The following is a 21,373-nucleotide window of genomic DNA, read 5'->3' as shown; positions in this document are numbered from 1 at the left end:
CGACCGAAGCTTCAACCCAAGCTTACCTACTTGGCAAGTTACCTATGACCCAGAGGAACTTCACCTCGCTGCTCCGTCTGTGCCCTGGAAAACCGGAAAGAGGCTAACAGGGAATTTAAAATTCTGGGCATGCTATGTGCTAGGCTCTACCCATGTCATGGTTTAATCCTTACAGCAGCCTGTTTTACCAACATTAAGAGTGAGGCGCAGAGAGGGTGGCTAGGTGGGTGGACCTGAGGTCCAAGGCTGGGCAGGGGCTAGCCAGGCCTGCCTACACACTCTCAGCACAGAACGGAGGGCCAGTCTGCGCCGCTACGAGGTCTAGAGGGCTCAACAAAGCCCTTGTGGGGCTTTGGAGGCCTTGTAGGGCTTTGGAGGCCTTGTGGGGCCTGGGCTAAACGTTAGAGCGTGACTGCGCTCCAACCAGACGTGCGAGTAAAGCGGACGCCAGGCCTCTCCCTGGAATGTGAGCTCCCGAGCGCGGCCGCATAGCAGGGGTCCGCCCCGGGGTACGCTGGGAAGCCGCGCGCGCCCCGCCCCTCTCCGCCCCTCCCCGCTGCGCAGCCCTCGGCTGCCCCCTGCCGTCATAGGGTGGACCCTGCAGCCCAGGCCGTCTCGGCTCGGCGCCGCCAGCACCCCCGGCCTCCGGATTGGCCCCTCCCGAAGCCTCCGGGCCGTCTGCCTGCCGCCATCGGATTGGCTGCACCCTGATACCGTGGCCCCGCCCATTTCCCCGGGTCCTTTGATCACGCGCCTGCCGGCTCTTCCGGGGCCCCGGAGCCAACCGAGGGCGTTCCTTTCCGGGCTGCATCGGCGGGAGGTAAGGCTTGGCCGGGTTGGATGGGCTGCAAAGCGCCGGTACAGGTCCACGCCTCGGGGTGTCGGGATGCCAGGATGCCCGGGCCCCTCTGTGCTCCCCCTAAGTTCCCTTCCCCTGGCCTGAGCCTCCCAGCGCCGTGGGAACTACCTCCCGCTCTCCGTTGCTGGTCCGCATCCTCGGAACGGCCTGTCACCCTCCCTACCTCGGCATGTCCCCTCTACCATGGGACGGGCATGCGAGTGGGTGAGCCCGTAGCCCCCACGGGTAGCGGGACGGGTAGCTCATACCTTGCCCTCCGATAGAAGCCCAGGAAAACCGGGGTCAAGGACCTGGGTATATCTGCGTGCAGCCACCCGTGGACAGTCTCCTTGCATCTGTCATGGGAGCTGACCCTCTCCACTTCCTCCTGTCATCCCAGGCCAGGAGGGGAGGGACCCGGGCGGAGCCCCGAGTGGGGACCAGGGGGCGGTGACATCACCTCGCAGATGCAGTCCAGCCCTGCCCACTTGTGTCCGCCCTGGCACGAGACCGATGGGGGAGACGGTGCCCAGGCTATGCCTGGAGTGACTCCAGGGACAAAGAGGGCATAGGACCTATATAGACCGAAGTGTGGGCACTGGACCCGGGCCGAGATGGTCTCCTTCAGATGCTCCCACCTCACCCCTAGGCTGCAATGCAGGACCCTCATGTTTTAACCTAATATCCCCATTTTGCTCCACTGGATAGCTGCTGGCAGTCCAGTACCCCAGGAGGCTGGGGCAGGAGCTGGGAACCTACATCTAACCTCTCCTCAGGAATTGATATCTGCAAATGTTTGGCCAGCACCTGAGCTGAGCCCCACCCTGATTTGGGGATAGGAGCTGGGCAGGACTCAGGCCCTGGGTCTGGGCCTCCCTTTGGTGCCGTTTACACCCAGGACTTGCTGAGAGTCCCTGGAGGGTTAAACCCAGCACATTGACCTGGAAGATCCCTCTTCCCAGTGCCTGACCTAAGTTTTCATATATTACTAGCTCTTGGGGAGGAATCCGGAGCCTGGGTGGAATTGACAACCTCCTTCCTCCTCCCCAGGGAGCCCAGTGGAGGCGCCCTCCCGAGGCAGTACTACTGCCCATGCTGACTACCCAGCCCTCTGGCTGCCGATGTCATGAGTAACACCACTGTGCCCAATGCCCCACAGGCCAGCAGCGACTCCATGGTGGGCTATGTGTTGGGGCCCTTCTTCCTCATCACCCTGGTCGGGGTGGTGGTGGCCGTGGTAAGGAGCCCCCACATACATACATACACACCCACACCTTTGCGAAGGCAGGGCTGGGTGGGCCTGGTCCAGCCAGCACACAGCATCTCAGCTGTCCTGCTGTTACGGGAGAGGAGGGTGTGGAGGTGGACCCCTGTCACTTGTGGGCCATCCTGGGCTCAGCGGCCTCCACAGTGCTGTGTCTCTGTTACAGGTAATGTATGTCCAGAAGAAAAAGCGGTGAGTGTCCCTGCCGCCCCCCACCCGCGCCACATCCCCCGAATTGTGCTTAAAGTTCTTCCCATAGGATCTGAGATCCCTGAATACATGTAAGATGCTCCTCAGCCAGACACAAACCTGAAATTCCCTACACTCCCGTTAGGTTTTCCTGCCCAGACATGTCGTTAGAGCTCTAGTGTGCCCCTGCCAGGGGGAGTAGACACAGGGCAGTCAGCTGTCTGAAGAAGGGGAGTGGGTCCCCTGGGCTGAGCCCCCTCCCATGCTCCCCAGGGTGGACCGGCTTCGCCATCACCTGCTCCCCGTGTACAGCTACGACCCTGCTGAGGAGCTGCACGAGGCTGAGCAGGAGCTACTCTCTGACGTGGGAGACCCCAAGGTGAGCACTCTGGGGACAGTGAGAATCATCAGAGGTGGGCCTGCTCTATTCATACCCCTGAAGACAGAGCCTGGTTCTGCTCTCAGCCTTCCCCATGTGGGCCGTGGCTAGTGGGGTGCCTCCTCCCAAGTTATGCCGTGGACTGCGCCCTGTGGTGCGGGTCTCCTCCCCTACAGGTGGTCCATGGCTGGCAGAGTGGCTACCAGCACAAGCGGATGCCCTTGCTGGATGTCAAGACATGACTTGAGCCCCCTGCCCTGGTCTTCAGAACCATGGGGTCCTGGAACGCCCAGGGCCCTGCAGCCTGCTGCTTCCCCCAGCTCCCCCTCCTGGGTACTGGGTCTCCGTTCCTCCTCCCATCTGCCCCCAGTCCTAAGCCCTGCATAGCGGTCAGCCCCCACTGTCACCTCACTCCCTGCTAGGCCTTCAGTCCTTTGTGGGCTGAGCCTACCAGCCACTCCCAGGAGCTAATGGGAATCTTTCCTTCTGGGGTGGAAGGGTGGCTGGGAGACAGGGTGGAGCTTTGCCCTTCCACAGGCACCACCTTTCTCTAGCCCTCCCTGACTTGGCTTTGGAGCTGTTCCCATGGTGACAGGGCCTAATGTATAATATTCAGTATATATATTTTGTAAATAAAACGTTTTGTGGCTAGGGGTGTAGTTGACTTCTTCAAGAGGGGCTTAAGTTACCTTCCCTGGAGCTGACGCCAATGCTTTTTCTTCTCCCCCACCCACTAGACCCTTGGTTTCCAACCTTCCCCATTCCAGGCACCCATCACAGAAAGACTCAGTCCAGAAAAGGATATTTTTTTATTCAAGTAACTGCAAATAGGAAACCAGAGGGGGGGCCCCAGGCTGGGACAAATAATGGCTACCTCCTCCCTGACAGAACAGGGGGAGAAGGTGGCCCCTACACCCGACGGTCAACACAGGCCCCCCTCCTTACTCTGCTGCAGCATCCTAGGGGCAGGGCCCCACCTTCCCTGGGACTGGGGTAGTCGGTCACCCAGCCTGCTTTGCCCCAGGCCCCTTCCCCTAAGAGCATCTTGGAGGAGGGGAACGTGGGCAGAACAGGAGGCAATGAGGATGAACATTTGGCGCTGGTAGCAGCAGCAATGACGGATGTCTAAGAATGAAACATTGAACAAAAAACAACACAACTGTCCAGAGGTAGTTTGTGAACAGAGGAAAGATGGAACCAGAACCTTGGGGGTTGGGGAGGAGCAGAAGGATGGGAGTGGGCAAGGCTAGCTCCTTGTTATTAGTGCCCCGAGTGAGGGAAGGAAGGGGAAACCGAGGTCTAGAGTGGAAGCAGACAGGGACAGGGAGTGGCTCTAGCCCGCCTTAAGTGGCTGCCACCGGGAGCCCAGGCCTCCTGGGCCTCACCTGGATAAAGGTGACTCTGCATTTTCATCACTGCACTGGATTCCAGGGTGAGGGCAAGGTAGGTTGGAGCCTGCTTAGAGGGGGGAGGGGGCTTAAACCCCTCCTGCCTGCCTTCCTGTGCCAAGGGGGCGGCCCAACTTACTGCAGGGACTAGGCAAGGTGGGAAGGAAGCAAAGGGCGTGTGAGCCACCCCTGGTGAGACACAGCTTGGTCGGGGGCATCTGGGGCCAATCACCCCTCTCCAGTGGCTACACCTGCTGCCGCTAGTACAGTGGGAGTGGGGCATGTCAGAATGAGATGGGGCTTGGGCCCCTTTTTAAGGCCAGGGGAGCCCTCCCAGGCCCCTTAATGGGAAGCCAGAGGGAAGAGTCGGGGATTAGAAGGGACCCCGAAACCAAGAGCCCAGCCAGCAAGGTCCCCACGCTGAGGGAGTGGGGATGCAGCAGCGCGGGAGCAGCTTAGTGGGAAGTCAGGTGCGTGGGTCAGGGGTCGCTGGGACCCGAAATCAAAGGAAACTGCTCCCGACTCGGGCCCCGGGGGCCCTGCGGCGGCGGCTGGTGTGCTGTGTAGTGTGGTGGTGAGGGCGCAGGTGGGTGGCGGTGACACGAGAGCCTGGGGGAAGGGGTGGGGGCAGTGGGAGCGGAGCGGAGCTGTCCAGTCCCAGAAGGAAACTGCTCCTCGGTGAGGGAGCTGGCGGCGCGGCACGGTCACTGCTCCTCCTCTGAGGACTCCTGCGAGATGCCCTCCTCTTCCTCCTTCTCCTGCAGGGTGGGCAGGGCCATCAGCAGGAATGCCAGGCCTGCCCCCCTCCCTCCTCCACCCCCCAGGGGCCAAGCTCGCCCCCAGCCCCTCCCGCACTCCCTGGCTCTCCAGAAGGGGGATGAGTCAGGGCTGAGTGTGTGGGTGACTCAGCAACCTCCACGGCCCAGTTTCATTCATAAAAAAGGAAGAATTTAAAGGGAGGGAAAAAAAACCACACACATGCTGCTCTCACACAGAGCCAGGCCCCTTGGCCCCCAGGCCCATGGCAGGGGTAACTGGCAGAGCTCGAGGAAGCGAGGAAGTGACTGGTTCTCGGGCAGGGGAGGAGCGGAGGCAGCCAGGGAGAGGAAATGAGGAGGGAAGGGGTGGCTGGAGGCTGCATGAGCCCCCCTGGTGGGTGCCGGGGAACCGAGTGGCCTTGGCCTGCAGGGGCAGCTGCTGGGCTGCGGAGCGGTGGCCATGGGCTGACCCCAGGCCAGGGCGGGGAGGAAGGGGAAGTGTGTGCCGCCGGGGCTCACTCACTGGGCGGGAATGTCGGGACACCACACGGGGCCCCCGTGCCAGGCACAAACTCCAAAACAACTTGTTTCCTGTTACTCACTCCTGGGGCCCAGCCAGCACCCCGAGCCCCCCTCACCCAGTGGTGGCTCGGCTCACGCTCGAGGAATGAATGCCTCAGGGAAGACAGGTTGGGGATAGTAAAGGGCTGGGAGGGCCCTCACTGCAGTGGACCCCCTGGAAGCATCTCCCGGCTCAACCCACCTACTTCCATTACCAGCTATTGGGGCCTAGAGATGGACGGCGCCTCCCTGAGGAGGTAGCTCCCTGCGGCATCGCACCTCAACCCCCACCCAACATGACCCCCTTGACCGCCCGCCCACCCCCCAACCCAGGCCTGAGCTCCTTTGCTGCTCCTTAAACCTCCCTTCGTCCTCATTTCTATAATGGCGGCGGAGGAGAAACACTAGTAGTTGACCTCCAAGTTCACCCTAGAAGTTCTGAGTCTGTTCTAGAAGCAGAGGAAGGAGAGACAGGGACCACCCCCCGTAGGGCAGCGCAGGCAGTCTGGTCTGGTTTGTACCTGGGACCCCTCACTTCTCATGGACACAGCCCTTTAAAAGCCCTGGGCTGGGTGCCAGGAACCCTGAGCCCTGGACAAATCCCTTCCCCTCTCCGGGCCTGGGTAAAACATGAAGTCTCACCATTCCTGGCCCTGCAGGTCAGGGAGAGCCATGTTCTTATGCGGGCATAGGATGGGGCATCTCCCACTCTTAACAGCCTCCCCAGAAGAGCCAAGCTGCCACCACCTGTTCACCTACCAGTTTTTTGGGTCTGCCCCTTGGTTTCCTCCCTGGAGTTGTGGTGGTTTTCTAGATGGTCAGAGAAAAGATCCACTAAGTCAAAGATGTTCCTGACAGTGCTCACCCGATGACCAGTGCCCTGGATGGTGAGGGAGAGCAGGGAGGGGCAGAACTACCTTCCTCTGCTCGGGGCAGCCCAGGACTCTCAGCCCAGCAGGCCCACCCGAGTCCAGCTGGTGATGACTGGCCAGCCACACTGCCCCCCCCACCCCAACATACACACACGCCCCCCCACTCCCTCCTCCACCCATGACTCAGAGGATATGAGTCGTGTCTTAGAAAAAATAAAATAAAAAACAAAACAACTTCTCTGAAAGGCTGATGCCACTGTAGATCTAGCCTTCCCTGCTTCTCCCCACTCCCTCAGGAGCCGGGGGGCCTCCAGGAGAAAAGGTGACATTCTCAGCCCAGGAGCTGCCCCTTTGCTCCTCCCAACTCGCCTCTCTCCAGACCAGGAAAGCTGTGGGACATCTGACTCGATTTCCCCAGTGTCCGGGGCAGGACCAAGGCCCCAGAAGTGAGACCTCAGTCATTGCCCCACTCTCTTCAATTAGCAAAGACACATCATCCCCCATATGCCAGAGGAAAAGAGGGTGCCAAGAATGAGGACAAGCCAGCCCTTTCCCAGACCTCCTATAGCTGCTGTCGTGGGGAGAGGGCCCTCCTCAAGCCTCACCCGGGTCTTGGCAGCGCCCTTGTTTTTGCTCCCCTTCGGTCGGCCCCGAGGTCTCTTAGGTGTTGGCACTTCGCTGGGCTCCTTCTGCAAAGACAGATGGGGCAGTCAGGGACACAGAAGCCACCTGTCCCACCCTTGTCAGGACAGAGCCCTCTGCCCCAGCCCAGCAGAATTAAGTCTGCGAGCCAGCCCCCAAATCGAATCCACAGGAATCATAGCAGGCAGCCCTTGGGCTTCAGGTTCTCCGTCTGAATATCTTTTGCAAAGTCTCTCCCCTTGCTTCCCTGTGACAGCAAAATGACAAGAGGCCAGAAGGCCTCTGGGAAGGGTGTCACGGGGACAGAAAGACACTCTTAGGCAGCTCTGTCCACATGCCAGCTCGGCCACGGACTAGCTCTAAGATCTCGGGCAAGACGCTTAATGCTTGAGCCTCAGTTTCCCTCATCTGTAAATGGTGACAAGGCTTACCTTGCAGAGTGTCACGAAAACTAAATGAAAAATGTACAAATGTCCAGCACTGGGCTGTGATCATTGCCCACCCCCTCAGATAATGCAGAAGAGGGGAAAGGATCCCCCTTCCCACTAGAGGGAACCTACAGCCTCTACCTGCAAACCAGACTCCCTTCAGGCTGCCTCCTAGGGAGAAGGAGTTATGTCCAGATCTCGGAACCCCAGAGATCCCCTGCCCATTGGTGCCACTGAAATTTTAATAAGCCCGAGACAGAATAAAAAACTGCTACATAATGCATAGAAGCTGGGCAGCAAAGGCACGTCAGCTATGGTTTCCCAAGGCAGCTGCCTGGGGGCTCTTCATGGTCCAGTAACCCAACACCCCTTCTCTGACCCCCCCCCCAGTGACCACAAGGCGGCAGAGACTAAGAGGATGAGCTCCCCACACACAAACTGTGGGCTCTCAAAGAGGCAGCTGAATTCCACCACCCATCAGACTCCTCACGGGTCCTGAGGGTCAGTACAGGCCTCTCCACCTACAGATGGGGGGTGGCGCCCGGGGCCCGGTGGAGACACAAGCTGCCTGATGTGTAAAGAGCAAGGATCGACCTCAACTGCTTTCCTCTCCTCTGCCCCACGAAAGGGAAGTAATGGGGCTTCACCAACAGCTGCCCCTTACGTGGGGATAGCTGCCCCTCTGTGAGAGAAACCAAGATCTCCACCATGTAACAGGTGGTCCCCACAGCCTGACTGGCCAAGCTCCCTGGGGTGCCCACAGTGCCAGGCTGGCCTTTTAACCTCACGGGACCTTTGTGAGGGGCAGAACCAGGGCTCTCAGTCACTCTGCCACCAACTCCCCAACATTTTAAGCTTCTTGGGCTTCCGTTTCCTTTTACAGAGCTGGGGCAAAGCCCTATCCAGGGCCACTCAAGGAGGCCCGTGAACAGGTGCTGGCCCAGAAACTGTTACTGTCCTGGGGTGAGGAACTACAGAAACATACAGTAAGTATTTAGAAACCTTCATAGTAAATTTCGTAGTAAATTAACAAAGTACTATTATGTGCAGTGAATATAATAAAAAACGCTGGGCTTCCGTATGTAAATGTTCACGTTTCTATAATTCATCTTTACTGTTTCATAATGTACTGGTCCACGATGGATGGAAATAAAGGGTGGGTGGTTTACCACAGTGTATAAGCACTGAGTGGCCTGCATGACTACAGGGTCACTTCTGGCTTGGACTTTCGGGCTCGGGCTCAGGGCTCCCTTGGGCTGCACTTCTCTCCCAGGCTCTCAGGCACCAGGGATGCATGTATGGGGTGCACAGGTGTGTGGGGAGAACACACGTGTACAGGAATGACGCTGCGCCCTGCCAGTCCTGCTTTCACCTGCCAAGACGCCTGGCACCTCCCTAGCCCAAAGAGGTAAACCGAGGCAAAGGTTTGGACACCCACCTGACTCCCTACCAGCGCCGTCCCAGGACTCACCGGAGGCTGCTTGCGCGGCCTGCCCCGCCCTCGCTTCTCAGTGCCGTCCTTTTCCTGCTTGGAGGCCAAGGGCTGGCTGGACTTCGAGCTCGACTCGCTCATCTTCCCTTGTCGGCAGAGCAGGTGGAGGAGCGACGGCTGGGATGCTGGGAGGCGGGAAAAGTTGTTTTAAACAAAACCTCTTGCTTTAGTCGCCTCCTACCCCCTCACCACTCCCACCCTCCAAATGCCGGGCAGGAAACTGCCTGCTCCCAGGGGTCCCAGTGATTCCCACCTGGGCCGATGGGGGGGCATCTGCCCAGCCCAGCTTGCAGCCACAGGGCGGGGCTGGGCCGTTGGGCCTAATCAGCTCCTTATCTCCTCTTCAGAACGGCTCTTTGTCGTCCTGCCAGCCCCACAGGCCCCGGGCCCAAGAGCCCAGCCAGCCCAGTCCTGGCTGTGGGTAAGGCCGCCCTGGCAACGGTGTGGGTGAGATGCGGGTCCTCACACTGCCAGGGCCCCCTCCCTCCACCAAGCTGCCCCTTCTCTTCAAGAGAAAACCAAGCCTGGGTAGCTCGCAGGGAACAAGGGAGGAAAGGTAAGCAGAGAATGAGCCCTGGGCATCTGGCAGCCACAGACATCAATCCCCGGCCCACCTCGTCCACGGTACTGCCCACCTGCCAGAGCCCCAGCAGGTCTTTCTGCTGCTGTCTCCCTGGGTAAAAGCCTTGGGGGTTCAAAGATGGGGACGATTTGGGAAGAAGGGTGAAGAGGGTTAAAACCACAGTGGGTGAGGTGGGAGGAGGAAAAGAAACCCAAAGCTGAAAGGTGAGTCTCCTCTTCCCCCTTGCCCGCCCCCACCCACCTGGAGTCAGATGAGATCTTTCTCTTTGATGCCTCCTTACACGAGGGGCAGGGACTTGTCCAACTGAGTGGGGCCCTCGTAACAGATGCTGGCTGACTCCCTGAAGCCCTAGCAGGGCTGATCCTAAAAGCTCCTTGGTCCTTCTCTAGCACCTCCCCTCTCCTTAGAGGCCTGTTTGGGCTTCATCAGCCCTACTAATATAGAATTTACCTGAAACCCCCCTCTGCAAGGAGTATTTGGGAGTCTGTTCCAGAGGCTGAGAAAGGACAGTGAGGGCCCTCGCAGCCCCATCCCTGTCCTCCCCGTTATTATCCCCAAGTTACAGATAGAGATGTGTCCTGGGAGGCCTATGGTTCCACACCTCCCTGATAACCAATCCCTGGCTGCCCTTGGCAAAGGGTGGGCCCAAGTGGCTCCACTTCTGAAAGCCCCTCAATCTATAAAATGTGGGTAATGATAAAGCACCTGCCTCACCTACCTCTCCAGACTGCGGCAAGGATCAAACCAGGTAAAAGTTAAAAACGCTTAAACAACAGAAAGCTTCATTCCAGATCAAAATGAGAACTAGAACGTTTGAAATGACTTTCTTTTCCCTTTTCAGATTCAGACAATTTCCAATTTTAACCCAATGAGAGGAAAGACCGTTTTTGCAAACTTGTGATTGTTAGAGGGCCTGAGGCCCCTGATCCTCAAGTACTGAAATGCTCCAGATGGCGGGACTTTGGTAATTATTCCATTTTATAATATTTCAGACTTGAAGACCCTTTTAAACAAGGTGGTTGGTGATTTATCCTGCTTCATCATTAGTGGCTTGGCCTGCTCTGTAATTGCAGGCAGTGATTAGAATCTTATATTACACCACAGGTCCCCCTTCAAAACTAAACATCACAATTAATCAGCTAAATGAGTGCTGACCTCACATGAGGTTTGCTTGGAGGCCCCCTTGGAGAGGTGGTTCCAGTTGGGCAAAGCCAGCCCCTAATCCCATAAAGCCTGGGCTAGCCTGCCTGGGGATCCTGGTGGGTGTCCCTGGTGCTTCCCCCCACCTCTTGCTGCTGGGGACCCTTTAATCCGCTCACCCTCACCCCAGATCCAGGACTCCAGAGAAGGCAAGGCCTGAGGCCCTCTCTGGTGAGACTAACAAATGCTTGTCTCTTCCACCTGTTTCTGAACATCAGCGAGGCCTGGCTTGGCGAAGCCACGTTTAGGGTCCAACTTCAATCCTTCAGTTGGTAATAAGCCCTTTCAGGCCTCAAGCCTGTCTCCTCCACACACTGTGCACGCAATGTGGGCTCCACAAATGCTGAGGCAATCTGCAGGAATGACTCGAGGAAATCATCCTGGAACCACCTTGTTTTCCCCAAAACAGTAGCCCAGAGAGGGATGATGAGTTGCCCAAGGTCACAGAGCAAGTTGGCGAGCAGGATGGAGTGGGTTGCTGGCGACCCTTCTAGCCCGCCACTTTCCTTACCCTTTTGGGGGCTGGTAAAGTCCCTGTCGTCCCTGCTGCAGACCCGGGGCCCAGAGTGACTCTGCAAGTGTCTGCGCCCGGCGGTTGCAGGTCGGCCGGCGGGACTGGGGGCTAGAGCGCGGGGGGAGGGGCGCAGGCCGCTTTCGCAGGCGCGGGAAACCGGTGCACCCCGACCGCATGCACCGCCACGAGGGTGCACCCGGCCCCACTTCCTGCCAGAGGGGGCACCCAAGCCCGCCTTGGGGCAGGAAACCTGGCGCGCGCGGGGGAGAGGAAGAAAAGCCACCTTCCTCCGCGCCCTCCCCGCAAAATAAAGCCCCAGGAAAAAAAATTGAAACGGGGAGTCAAAGGGACTAGTTCCAACAGAGCCCAGCAAAGCAGAGAAACCAGTTTGTGGGGGCGGAAGGCAGGCCGAGCCCTGGGGGCTGAAGAGGCGCGGGCCGGGCCAGAGGTGGGGTCGGGGTGAAGCCCCAAACCCAGGCCGGCGATTCGGCCTCATCTGCGGAGGGGCGCCAGGAGAAAGGCCGAGCTGGAGTAAGGCCGAATTGCGGGGTTCCTGCCCATCCCCCTCACTTCTAGAACTTCCCCAGGCTGAGGGGGCCACCCGGCCCCCCACTCTCCCCTGTCGCCGAAGCCCGTTCCTCTCCCCGCCCCCCACAACCCAGGCCCGGGCTCGGGCTCGGGCGGGAGCGGCGGCCGCGCGAGGTGCACCGGGCTCCGCCGGGTGCACAACTCGCGCTCGCCGCAGCCGCGCGCCCCCTCCCCCACCGCGCGCTTTTCCCGGGTCCCCGCCCCCCGCAGGGCGCCCGCGGCGCGGGGGAAGGGGTGCCGGTGCCCTCCCCGCGCCGCCGGGCCCCGCCGCCCGCCCCCGCGCCGCGCGGCCCTCCCCCGCCGGCGGCTCGCGCAGCCCCGGCCTGGGAATAAAGCCGGAGGCGCGCGCTGCAGCCCCGGGCTGCTTGCAGGAGGGGCGGCGTGCAGCGGGGGCGCGGGCGCCCCCCTCCGCCGCCGCCGCCGCGGGCCCCGGGGACGACTCACCGCGAGCTCGGCCGCCGGCCTGCGGTGCGCGCTCCGGGCTGCCGGGAGCGACGGTGCTGGGCGCTGAGGACCGGCCTGGCTCCGCCGCCGCCGCCGCTGGTAGCAAATGCGGATCTGAAACCGGGAGAGAGAGCAGAGGCGCTCAGAGACCGCCGCCGCCGCGTGCTCGCCGCCCAGGCCCCCGCGGGGTATTTATATGTCACATCCAGGCGGGGGGACAAAAATATTCCCCCTCCCCCGAAGGATGGCGAGGGGCAGGAAGCTAGGCACGGCCCGTGCGCGGCCTCAATAAATAAATAATTTAATTAAATGATAGATATAAAAAAAAGGAGCCACCGGAGGGGCCGCGAACTCACGCCTTCTTGGAGCCGCGCCAGGGCCAGAAATAGCCCGGGCTCGGAGTCCCAATTAGAGAAGCGCAGCCCCGGCTCAGGGGAGCTTAAAAAGAGCGACCCAGGGGCAGGGGGGACGGGCCCGCCCGCGCCAGCCGTGTCACTGGGGGGGCGGGGCCATGCAAATGAGCCCGGGGATTTAAAAGGGCGGCCGCCCGCCAGCCGCCGCCGCCGCCGCGCGGGTGGGTGTTGAGTGTGGGGAGGGGCGAGCGGTGTCGGGCTTCTGGGGGCGGGCGCGCGCGGGAGGCCTGGGCTGGGAACCCGAGGCCACGGCCCACTTCCCACAGTCCCGGCCGGGAGACGTGGGGAGGTGTTTAGAGGGGTCACCAAGGAGTCCTTCGGGGTGGAGAGGGCGTCCTTAGTGCATGAAATGGGGGTCCCCGGGAGAGTCCCCTCTTGGGGCCTTCCGGGTGTGTGGGCTTGGCGCCCGCGGGGCGCGTGGATGTGGGCGGGTGTTGGTGCTTGCGGGGGTCCGTGCGGGCGGCAGGGGTGGAGAGAAACGCGCCGGTTGGAGAATTTCGCGGCCTACCCGCCGCTCCCTTCGCCTAGGTACGCGGCTCCTAGATTTTCCCTGGGCGGACAGGTGTCAGCATGTGCATCTCGGTTCCACCCCGCGTGTGGCTGACTGGTGAAATGCAGGTCTTGTGAAATTCAAACGTGAAACTTGTGAAATCCAGGGTTTAAATTTATTAATGGGCCCGAGTGAACCATAATCAAGGTGCAGCCTTCAAGCGAGGCAAACGATTGGCTCCTTTGCAGGTAAACCTGAGGGAGGGTTCATTCCTTTAGGTGACCCGGATGCTGTTTTGGAGACCAGCGATCCCTCCTGGTACTCTGGCCCCTTCCGCTGTGGCTTTTTTTAAAAATAGGAAAGCGTTAGCCGGTGGTCGCCTGGAAGCACTTTGAGGGCAGGAACTGGATCTACGCATGCCGTACCCGCCACGCCCGGCTCAACAAAGACTTGTACAAACGAGAAGGAAGCCAAAGTGGGAAGATGGCGGGGAGGGCGGTGGGAGAAGAAAGGGCGCTGTCAGGCGCGCCCTGCAGGCCGGGCCTGCACCTTCCCACCCCAGGTCCCTGAGGCGGCCTTCCACACCTCCCGTGGTGCAGGGAATTGCAATGCGGCCCAGGGACACACGGCTGTGACTCATGTTTTTCCTTGCTCCCCTTCTTCCTCCCTGGCCGTTGGAGGCCCCGGCCCAGCCCCCTCCTCAGGGGGCGAGCCGGCGGTGGAGGGGGACGCCAGGAAAACCCTGAGCCCAGCGTGGAGGCGGGGTGGGGAACCAGAGGGGCCGGGCCTCCTAGTTTCAGGAATGTTTCAGGAATGTTTCCGGTGGGGGTGGGGAGCGGGGCTGGGCGGGCGCTCGGGCTGGGGGCAGCACGTGCTCGGCCGGGTGGGGGCGGGGACGCCAGGGCGGGAAGGCGCTGGGGGCCAATCCTGTGGGTTCAAAGAGGAGGGCGCGGGCCTAGGGCCAGTCGGGGCTAAGAGTGGGCCGAGAGGGCGCCCTCCGCGCGCCGGTTCCCCGCTGCGCGCCCAGGTGGAACGTAGTTTTCTGAGAAGTCCCCAGGCTGCCCCGGAAGGGGAGAGGAAGTCACCGAAGGGCGGCCTGAAGGGAGAGGAGGGTGGAGGGGGAACGCGAGGGCGAGGCTGGGGGAGGGGCGGCCTGCCCCTTTGTCTGGAGCGGGGGGTGGGGCGGGGTGGAAGGCGCGCTGCTCCCTCCATCTTTGTGCCCTGCCTGCAGAGCGCGCGCGTAGTAGGCCGCGAGTAGGTTTGGCTGGAGGGCCTTGAGTTGCTAGTTCGAGAACCTCTGCAGCGTTGAGTGGAAGAGCGACCCTTAGGCCCTTACCCTACCTGCCTGGGTCACAGGCCCCTGCCAGCAACCCGGGCGCCCACGCCTGGGCCGGGGAGAGCCCACCCAGAGCCGCGCGCCCCTACCCACAGCCTTCCCCAAGGCCGCCCAGGCTTCCAGGCCCGGGCTCCGGGGCTGGCGGCCTTTCTAGGCCCCTCCCCTGGGCGCAGCTAAGCTCGGGGCAGCTCTCCCTGGCCTTGTGAGGCCAGTGGTGGCCCCTGAGAGGGAGGGGAGGTGGGGAAGGGAGAGGGCCTTCCGTCGCGAATGGGCTGTGGGAAAACTTGGCCAAGTTTTTGGCCCACTTCTAACGAGCCGACTTGATCTTATTTTTCCTACTCTTATTTTCCCCTCGTCCTGATTTCTTCACCGACTTGTTTGTTACCTTGTATTATGTCTGTGTATTTTTGTAAGCCACCTCAAACCCTCTGGAAGGAGGCAGGCATAAATTTGTAGGCAAACATATCAATAGTAGCTTGTTCCTCACCCACACCCTTGAAATCCAAATAACTCTATCCACTGACCCCCACCTCCATTCTTTCTGGATTGCAAATGCCCCGAATTGACTTCCTTTTTTTCCTCTTTCAATAAGTATTAAGCAGAAGGGTGAATGACAGGGATAAAGATGAATAAGACATAGTCTTTGCCCCAGTGAATGTCATGTCTAGAGGAATCAACCAGGAACACACCAGAGAAAGCTGAGTAACAATTGCAGAGATGCCATGAGGAGAAAACAATCATTCATTCATTATTTATTGTAGGCCTACTGTGTACCAAAACCTAGTTCAAACTCTTAGGGTAAAACAATGAACAAACTGTGAAATGAAGTAGAGTTTCACTGAAAGAATGAAACAAATAAAAAGAGTTCCCTGCACTCTTGAAACTTGAATTAGGGGGTTAGGTGCTTTAAGAGAGACTTGGGTGCTACAGGAGGAGAGAGGATGGGAACTGGCAGGGAGGGGCTGGTGTCAGGGAAGTCTGGAGGAGATGGGCTTGGGCTGGCTTTAATGGGATTTGGGTAGGTAAGGGCTGGGTGGGTGGCCTCGGGGGAGACAGTCTGGGAGAGGGAGCAGTTCTAAGCCTGGGGCATCAACCCCTTTAGTCAAGGCCTGAGGAAGGAGTCCGGGAAATCAGCAGTATCAGAACCAGTCTTCCCCGCAGGAAGCATTTTCTCATGTCAGAGTTGGATTATACAGTTTTCACAAGGACAACCCAGTGAACTTCAGTGAACCCATCAGGAATGTCCAGGGAATGGGGAATTCGGGTCAACTTTATTTTTCAGGACAGCTGAAGGTTAAGCTCATTTTCACTTGGGTTGTTGAAATTCTTCCCAGTGAATGTTCTTTCCCTGCCTTACTAAGTGGAGTAGCAGGGCCTAGCGACCTCTCAGCTGTGGCTTGGAAATGTGGAGGTTTTGGTAGGTTGGGGTGTCCCTTAGCATTCTGTGGGGATTCGTGTCTCAATTCATCTCCGCAGTCAATATATTTGCTTATCAGTTTACCTCTTGCTTTTTGTTTTGTTTTTTGTGGTATGCGGGCCTCTCACTGTTGTGACCTCTCCCGTTGCGGAGCACAGGCTCCGGACGCGCAGGCTCAGCGGCCATGGCTCACGGGCCCAGCCGCTCCGCGGCACGTGGGATCTTCCCGGACCGGGGCACGAACCCGTGTCCCCTGCATCGGCAGGCAGGCTCTCAACCACTGCGCCACCAGGGAAGCCCTACCTCTTGCTTTTGAGTCAACTGTAGCTCTTAGGAGAGTAGAGGAAAAGACCTGTGTGATCATTCCATTTAGTGACTGAGTTAGTCAAGGTTTTCCAGAAGGCATGGGGGTGAGATGTGATGATGTTCTGTGTGTCCAGCCCAACATGGAAGGTAGATGGGAAGAAGTGGGCAGAGGAGGAACAGGAATTATTTAACCTATTGTCCAAAGCAGGAAACCTTTTAAAGTAAACCTGTTACTGATGAAAACTATACATACAGAAAATGCACAAATCCTTTGTTCAGTCCAATGCATTTTTATAAAGTGAGCACCCTTGTGTCCCCAGCATGCAGATCAAGAGACAGAACATCTCCAGCCTCCCCTTATGTCACCACCGTCCCAACTTCTAATAGCATCCTCTAGTTTCACCTTTCAGGTACATTGTATGGATGGAATCACCGGTTAGGTACTCTTCTGGGTTAGTTTCCTTTATTCAGCGTTTTGTCTGCAATTCATTCATGTCATTGCATGTGGCTGCAGGATGTTCATTCTCATTGCCGCATAGTTACGTGGTGTGAACGTACCACAGTTTAGATATCCATTCTGTTGAAGGACATTTAGATAGTTTCTGGTTTGGGGCTATTACAAATAGTGCTATTGTGAATGTTCTAGTGTCTGTGTTGGTAAGTAGATGTACAAATTTCTGTTGGGTACGTGCCTAGGAGAGGAATTCCTGGATCGTAGGATACGTATTCCCAGCTATTAGAGAAAAGCAGCGCATTTAAGAGCAAAAGGAGGTACTATTAATAGTTGTAAATAGACTAGGAACGTGAACCTGACCTGGCCCATTGCAGCTGGGGTTGACCTGGACCATATCAACAGGATTGGCCTGGGTAAGCCTGATACAGGGTCACCCTAGTGCGCTGTGACCACTCTCCTGGAGAGCCACCGAGCTGCTAGGACATCTGGTCACCTGGCAGGATCCACCCTCCGGGCCCTACTGACCACAGCCTCTGCTGCCAGGAAGCCCGGCAGGGCCAGAGAGGGAGGAGGGCCTTTTCTGCTTCCAACTTTCGAGGGAAAAACTCTCCAATGAATAGGACGGCCCAGGAGACGGGCACCACTCTGCCCCCCTGCCCTGAGCCAGCAGCCCACCCTGCACGGCCCCAGGATACCATGAACTTCATCAGCTACCTACTTCAGGGCTGGAACCCAGGGAAGCCCAGCTCCTCACCAATCTCGGGGGGAAAAGCCTGAGGAAAAGGGGAAGTTGAGGAGCATATACTAAATGCTTATGTTCTCTCAGATCCCTCAACCCCCTACCAGGTCAGTAATGCTATTGCCCCCATTCTACAGGTGTTAAAACTGAGACTCAGGGAGGTTAAATGGCTTGGGATTCTGCCACTTTTTCCTCCACTGCTTTTTCTCCCAGACTGGGTAGGCTTGCTTCCATCTCCCAGCCTGGCAAGATAGGGGATGTGGCCTTGAACAAGGTAGCTACATTCCCTGTCCTCAGGGGGCTTACTTTGAGTGACCTGGGGAGACAGACCAGTACATGGCTTCCTCAGTGTGGTACCCTCTATGATGGGTACCTGGGGAGCACAGGGCAGGGGCCCAGGGTGTGGTGGAGCATCCCAGGAGGCCTTGGAACCAGGTGAGGGAGAGAGCAGGGCATCTGACATACAGTGGGCTTGGGGCTGTGACAGATATGGTGGTCTGGCATTCGGCATCTTCCTCACTCCTTTGAAGCCACAGTTTGGGATGTGAATTAGGTTTCCCTTTGAAAGGGTGAAATTTGGAGGGAGGAAGCAAGGGGGCTGTGGAGATGTGGGGTTTTCTGCAGAACATCCATCATCCAGTCACCAGCTTTGTGAGGGTCTATAGGCAGGAATGGTGGCAGAGGGGCCTCCTGCTCCTGGATCACAGCTCAGCCATGCAGGTGGGACTTCCTGATTTCCTGCCCCCTGGATCAGGATAGAGGCAGGCAGTTCAGTTTGTGGTGTTCCATGAGACTCAGCCCCGAGTTGGCTCCTCCAGTTCTTCCAATGGTTTTGTAAGCACCTAATTCCCAGCATTAAATATTAAATCTCTTTATACCTAAAATGTAAGGCATGTCCCTCCTCTGCTAGAAATCCTCCCGGGGCTCCCATCTAAAACAAAGTGAAAACAATTTCCTCACAAAGGCCCTGCAATCTGCATCCCCTCCATCCCTCTCATCTCCTACCTGTTGTTCTGTTTCAGCCACACAAGCCTCCTCGATGTTCCCCAGACCTGCCAGGCATGAGCTCACCTCAGGACCTTTGCATTTGTCATTCCCTCTGCCTGACATGCTCTTCCCCTAGACATCCTCAGGGCCTGCCCTCTCACTGCCTCAGGTCTCTCTGTTCAATATTACTTGTCCATGCTATTTAAAACTGCACATCTCCCCCTACAGTCCCTCACCCACTTTACCATGTTCTTTTTCTTTTCCCTCGTAACACTTACCAGTTTCTAACAAGCTATATAATTAACTTTTCTATTGAACTGTTGAACAATAAAAGTGATATGTATTGCATTTTGTGCTGGTTCTCCGCACTGCAAGGTTAGCGCCATGAAGGCAGGAAATTTTATCTTTTGTGTTCACTGGGTATCCCCAGGACCTAGCACAGTATTCAAGCTCACAAAATGTGTTGAATGAAGAATGATTAGCCAAAGTTATCAGCAGAGGCCAAGCCACAGGGCAGCAGTTTAGGGATCTGTCCCCAAACTTCAAGGCAAAGAAAAGAGCAAGGAACCCAGCAGTTCACCACGGTAGGGACAGAGTGGCCCAAACTGAGTGGGACAGGGCTTCTGCACCTCACAGAGACACCTGGTTTTTGTCTGAGTAGGTTAACATTGCTGCACCATCATTATCATGTGATCTGGGCCCAGACTCATTTCCAGCGGGCATTACCTTCGGATTTTATAGTTTGCCACCAATCGTGGGAAACTGTTTTTTTCTCTTTGGTCTCAGGTTCAGTCAGCAGGAGCTGGCAGCCACCTAACAACCATCTTGGTCCTTTGGCTGGGGCAGACTGCCTGAGTTGCTTGTTGGTGTCTGGGCAGTGGTGGCAGCTCAGCGGACTGTGCTTTGGGAGAGTGCAAGGTTTACACTTTACATGGAACAAAATAGTTTCCCTTTTGTCTAAGGTACTTTCTGACAATGTCCAGTGGAACAGGCTCTATGGGTAAAATGCCCCCAAACATGTCGCATCCTCCCAGTCAGGAATGGCTGAAAATACACTTCTTTTTTTTTGGTCGTGCTGCAGGGATCTTAGTTCCCCAGCCAGGGATGGAACCCAGGCCCCCAGCATTGGGAGCTCGGAGTCCTGGACTGCCAGGGAATTCCCAGAAAATACACACTTTAATCTTGTGCAGCCTGTGGAAGTCCTGTGCACGTGAGCCAGTGGAAGGAAGTGTTAGAGCAGCGACGGCAGGCCTGTGACCCTGTTCTCTGCGGGCTGGGGTGTGTTCTGGAGTCCTTGAGGCCCTGCACTGGGTTTGTCTCCCCCGGCCGCATGCCTGCTGGGGTTGTATGTCCACGTCAGCCCGTTAACCAGCTGTGGGACTTGGGAACTCATGTCCTATGGCTTTAGCCACCTGCTCCTACCCATGTCACACTTTGGAAACAGGCCCTAAGGTTTCAGGAGATTCTCATATGGTCTTTGACTTCTGTTTCTCTTGTCTCTCTATTCCTTGCCTGCTTTCCAAGGCGGGGATATATCCTGGGCCAGGGAAGGGGAACACTGACCCCTGGGGCCTTCAAAAGTGACTGTTCTGCATAACTGGCTGCGGGGAGGCTCCCTCCTGCCCAAGGTCGGGGGTTGGATGAGTCCTGCCTGGTTCCTTCTGCCTCTGCAGGGGGACGCTGCTCTGAATGGGAGATGTGCCCCGGGTCACACAGTGCTTTGTCCCCCTCCAGGCCACTCTGAACCCTCACCCCGAACTTTTCTTAGGGTTGAGAGTGTGGCTCTGGGGGTCTCCATACTGGGAACGCACAGGAGGGGCTGCTGCCTGTCTGATCCAGAAGCACATGGGGCGCCGAGGAGGACTCACTGCCCCACGGGCCACGGGCCAGAGTCGACAGGGAAAGGAAAGCAGGGTGGAGGTCGAAGGGCGGGGGCCTGGGCTGAGGAGGAGGTGGGCTGGGGGTGGGGGGAGGAGCCCACACAAGGCCAGGGATTCGCCGGAATCCTCCAGGGCTTTGTTTGGTTCTTCTGCACACCGCGAGCCTCTCACCAGGCCTAAGGGGGCCTTGGCGCTCAGCAGAAGTTTGCTGAATGGATGGATGAATGAGAGCGAAAGGGGCTGGGGGAGGGGCGGAGGAAGTGGGTAGCTGGGGGAGGGGAGAGGGGTGGGGGAGGGGAGGTAGCCACTGGCTGGAGAGCGGAGGAGGAGGGAGGCGGGCAGAGCTGGGCGAGCCTGCTGGTCTAGAATCCGGCCTGGAGGAGATGGCGGCGGGGAGGGGCCGAGCGGCTGCCCTCCCCACCAACCTGGCTTAAAATCTCGTTAGTCCCTGCACCCGGCCTCCAGGCCTCTCATCAACCTCACGAATCCCGGGGGTCATCAGTCCTCTAAGGCCTAGTCCTCACTGTGAATTGAGTAGCCAGCTTCTTTGTTTTCTTACTTTCTTTATTACTTTCCAGCCACTAGGGGGTCGGTGGCCCTTCCCTCTGGGACTCGAATATCTGAGTGGCCCCGTGTGGTGGGCATCTTCAGTTTGTTGGCAAAACCAGGCTTGGGGGCTTCCCTGGTGGCGCAGTGGTTGAGAGTCCGCCTGCCGATGCAGGGGACACGGGTTCGTGCCCCGGTCCGGGAAGATCCCGCATGCTGCGGAGCGGCTGGGCCCGTGAGCCATGGCCGCTGAGCCAGTGCGTCCGGAGCCTGTGCTCCCCAACAGGAGAGGCGACAACAGTGAGAGGCCCGCGTACAGCAAAAAAAAAAAAAAAAAACCAGGCTTGGACCCTCCCCCCGACTCCCCTCTCGCTACCCTCGCCTTATCTCTGAGGTCTGGATGGCGGGAAATACAGCTACTGGGATCTGGGCAGCTTAGGAGAGTCTGGGGTAGGTCTCTGGGGGTAGAGAGTGAGCTTGTGAGCAGAGAAAACCCAAAAGCTTGCCCTGCAGGCAGCTGCCAGGGACTCCTGCCGGAAGCAGTGGAGCTCGATGTGGGCAGTGTCAGGCAGGAGCTGCTGACAGCCAGGTTTCTGGGTCACCATCCAGGGTGCCCTGCCAGTTCCCAGGCTTCGGGGGTGGAGTGGGGTGAGGGCGGGCAGGCA

The 21,373-nt window shown here is 58.2% G+C and overlaps 2 protein-coding genes across 6 annotated transcripts; one reads left to right on the top strand and one right to left on the bottom strand.

The window, feature by feature from the left end:
- Positions 1 to 746: 746 nt before the first annotated feature.
- SMIM29 (small integral membrane protein 29) lies at positions 747 to 3,321 on the top strand. Of its 2 annotated transcripts, none has more exons than XM_082637600.1 (5): positions 747 to 820; positions 1,889 to 2,015; positions 2,269 to 2,294; positions 2,565 to 2,670; positions 2,847 to 3,321. In XM_082637600.1, the coding sequence occupies exons 2-5, from the start codon at positions 1,965 to 1,967 to the stop codon at positions 2,910 to 2,912; spliced, it is 249 nt and encodes an 82-aa protein (XP_082493726.1). In that variant the 5' UTR covers positions 747 to 820; positions 1,889 to 1,964; the 3' UTR covers positions 2,913 to 3,321. The 2 variants fall into 2 exon arrangements, with proteins under 2 accessions (XP_082493726.1, XP_082493725.1); XM_082637599.1 differs by having other exon boundaries at positions 1,889 to 2,075.
- Positions 3,322 to 3,460: 139 nt separating this feature from the next.
- Positions 3,461 to 12,604, bottom strand: HMGA1 (high mobility group AT-hook 1). 4 transcript variants are annotated; one of them, XM_082637595.1, is made up of 6 exons: positions 12,497 to 12,604; positions 12,141 to 12,254; positions 8,758 to 8,936; positions 6,855 to 6,938; positions 6,133 to 6,187; positions 3,461 to 4,813 (listed from the first exon to the last, which is right to left on the bottom strand). In XM_082637595.1, exons 3-6 carry the CDS (start codon positions 8,890 to 8,892, stop codon positions 4,401 to 4,403), a joined length of 687 nt encoding a protein of 228 aa, XP_082493721.1. In that variant the 5' UTR covers positions 8,893 to 8,936; positions 12,141 to 12,254; positions 12,497 to 12,604; the 3' UTR covers positions 3,461 to 4,400. The 4 variants fall into 4 exon arrangements, with proteins under 4 accessions (XP_082493721.1, XP_082493722.1, XP_082493723.1 ...); XM_082637596.1 differs by having other exon boundaries at positions 8,791 to 8,936; XM_082637597.1 differs by having other exon boundaries at positions 4,643 to 4,816; positions 6,137 to 6,187; positions 12,497 to 12,602.
- Between the last annotated feature and the right edge of the window lie 8,769 nt (positions 12,605 to 21,373).

This window comes from Mesoplodon mirus (genome assembly GCF_964341445.2).
Source record: "Mesoplodon mirus genome assembly, chromosome: 12".
NCBI lineage: Eukaryota > Metazoa > Chordata > Mammalia > Artiodactyla > Ziphiidae > Mesoplodon > Mesoplodon mirus.
The sequence above is the reverse complement of the archived record's forward strand: the minus strand, read 5'-3'. Positions and strand labels throughout refer to the sequence as shown.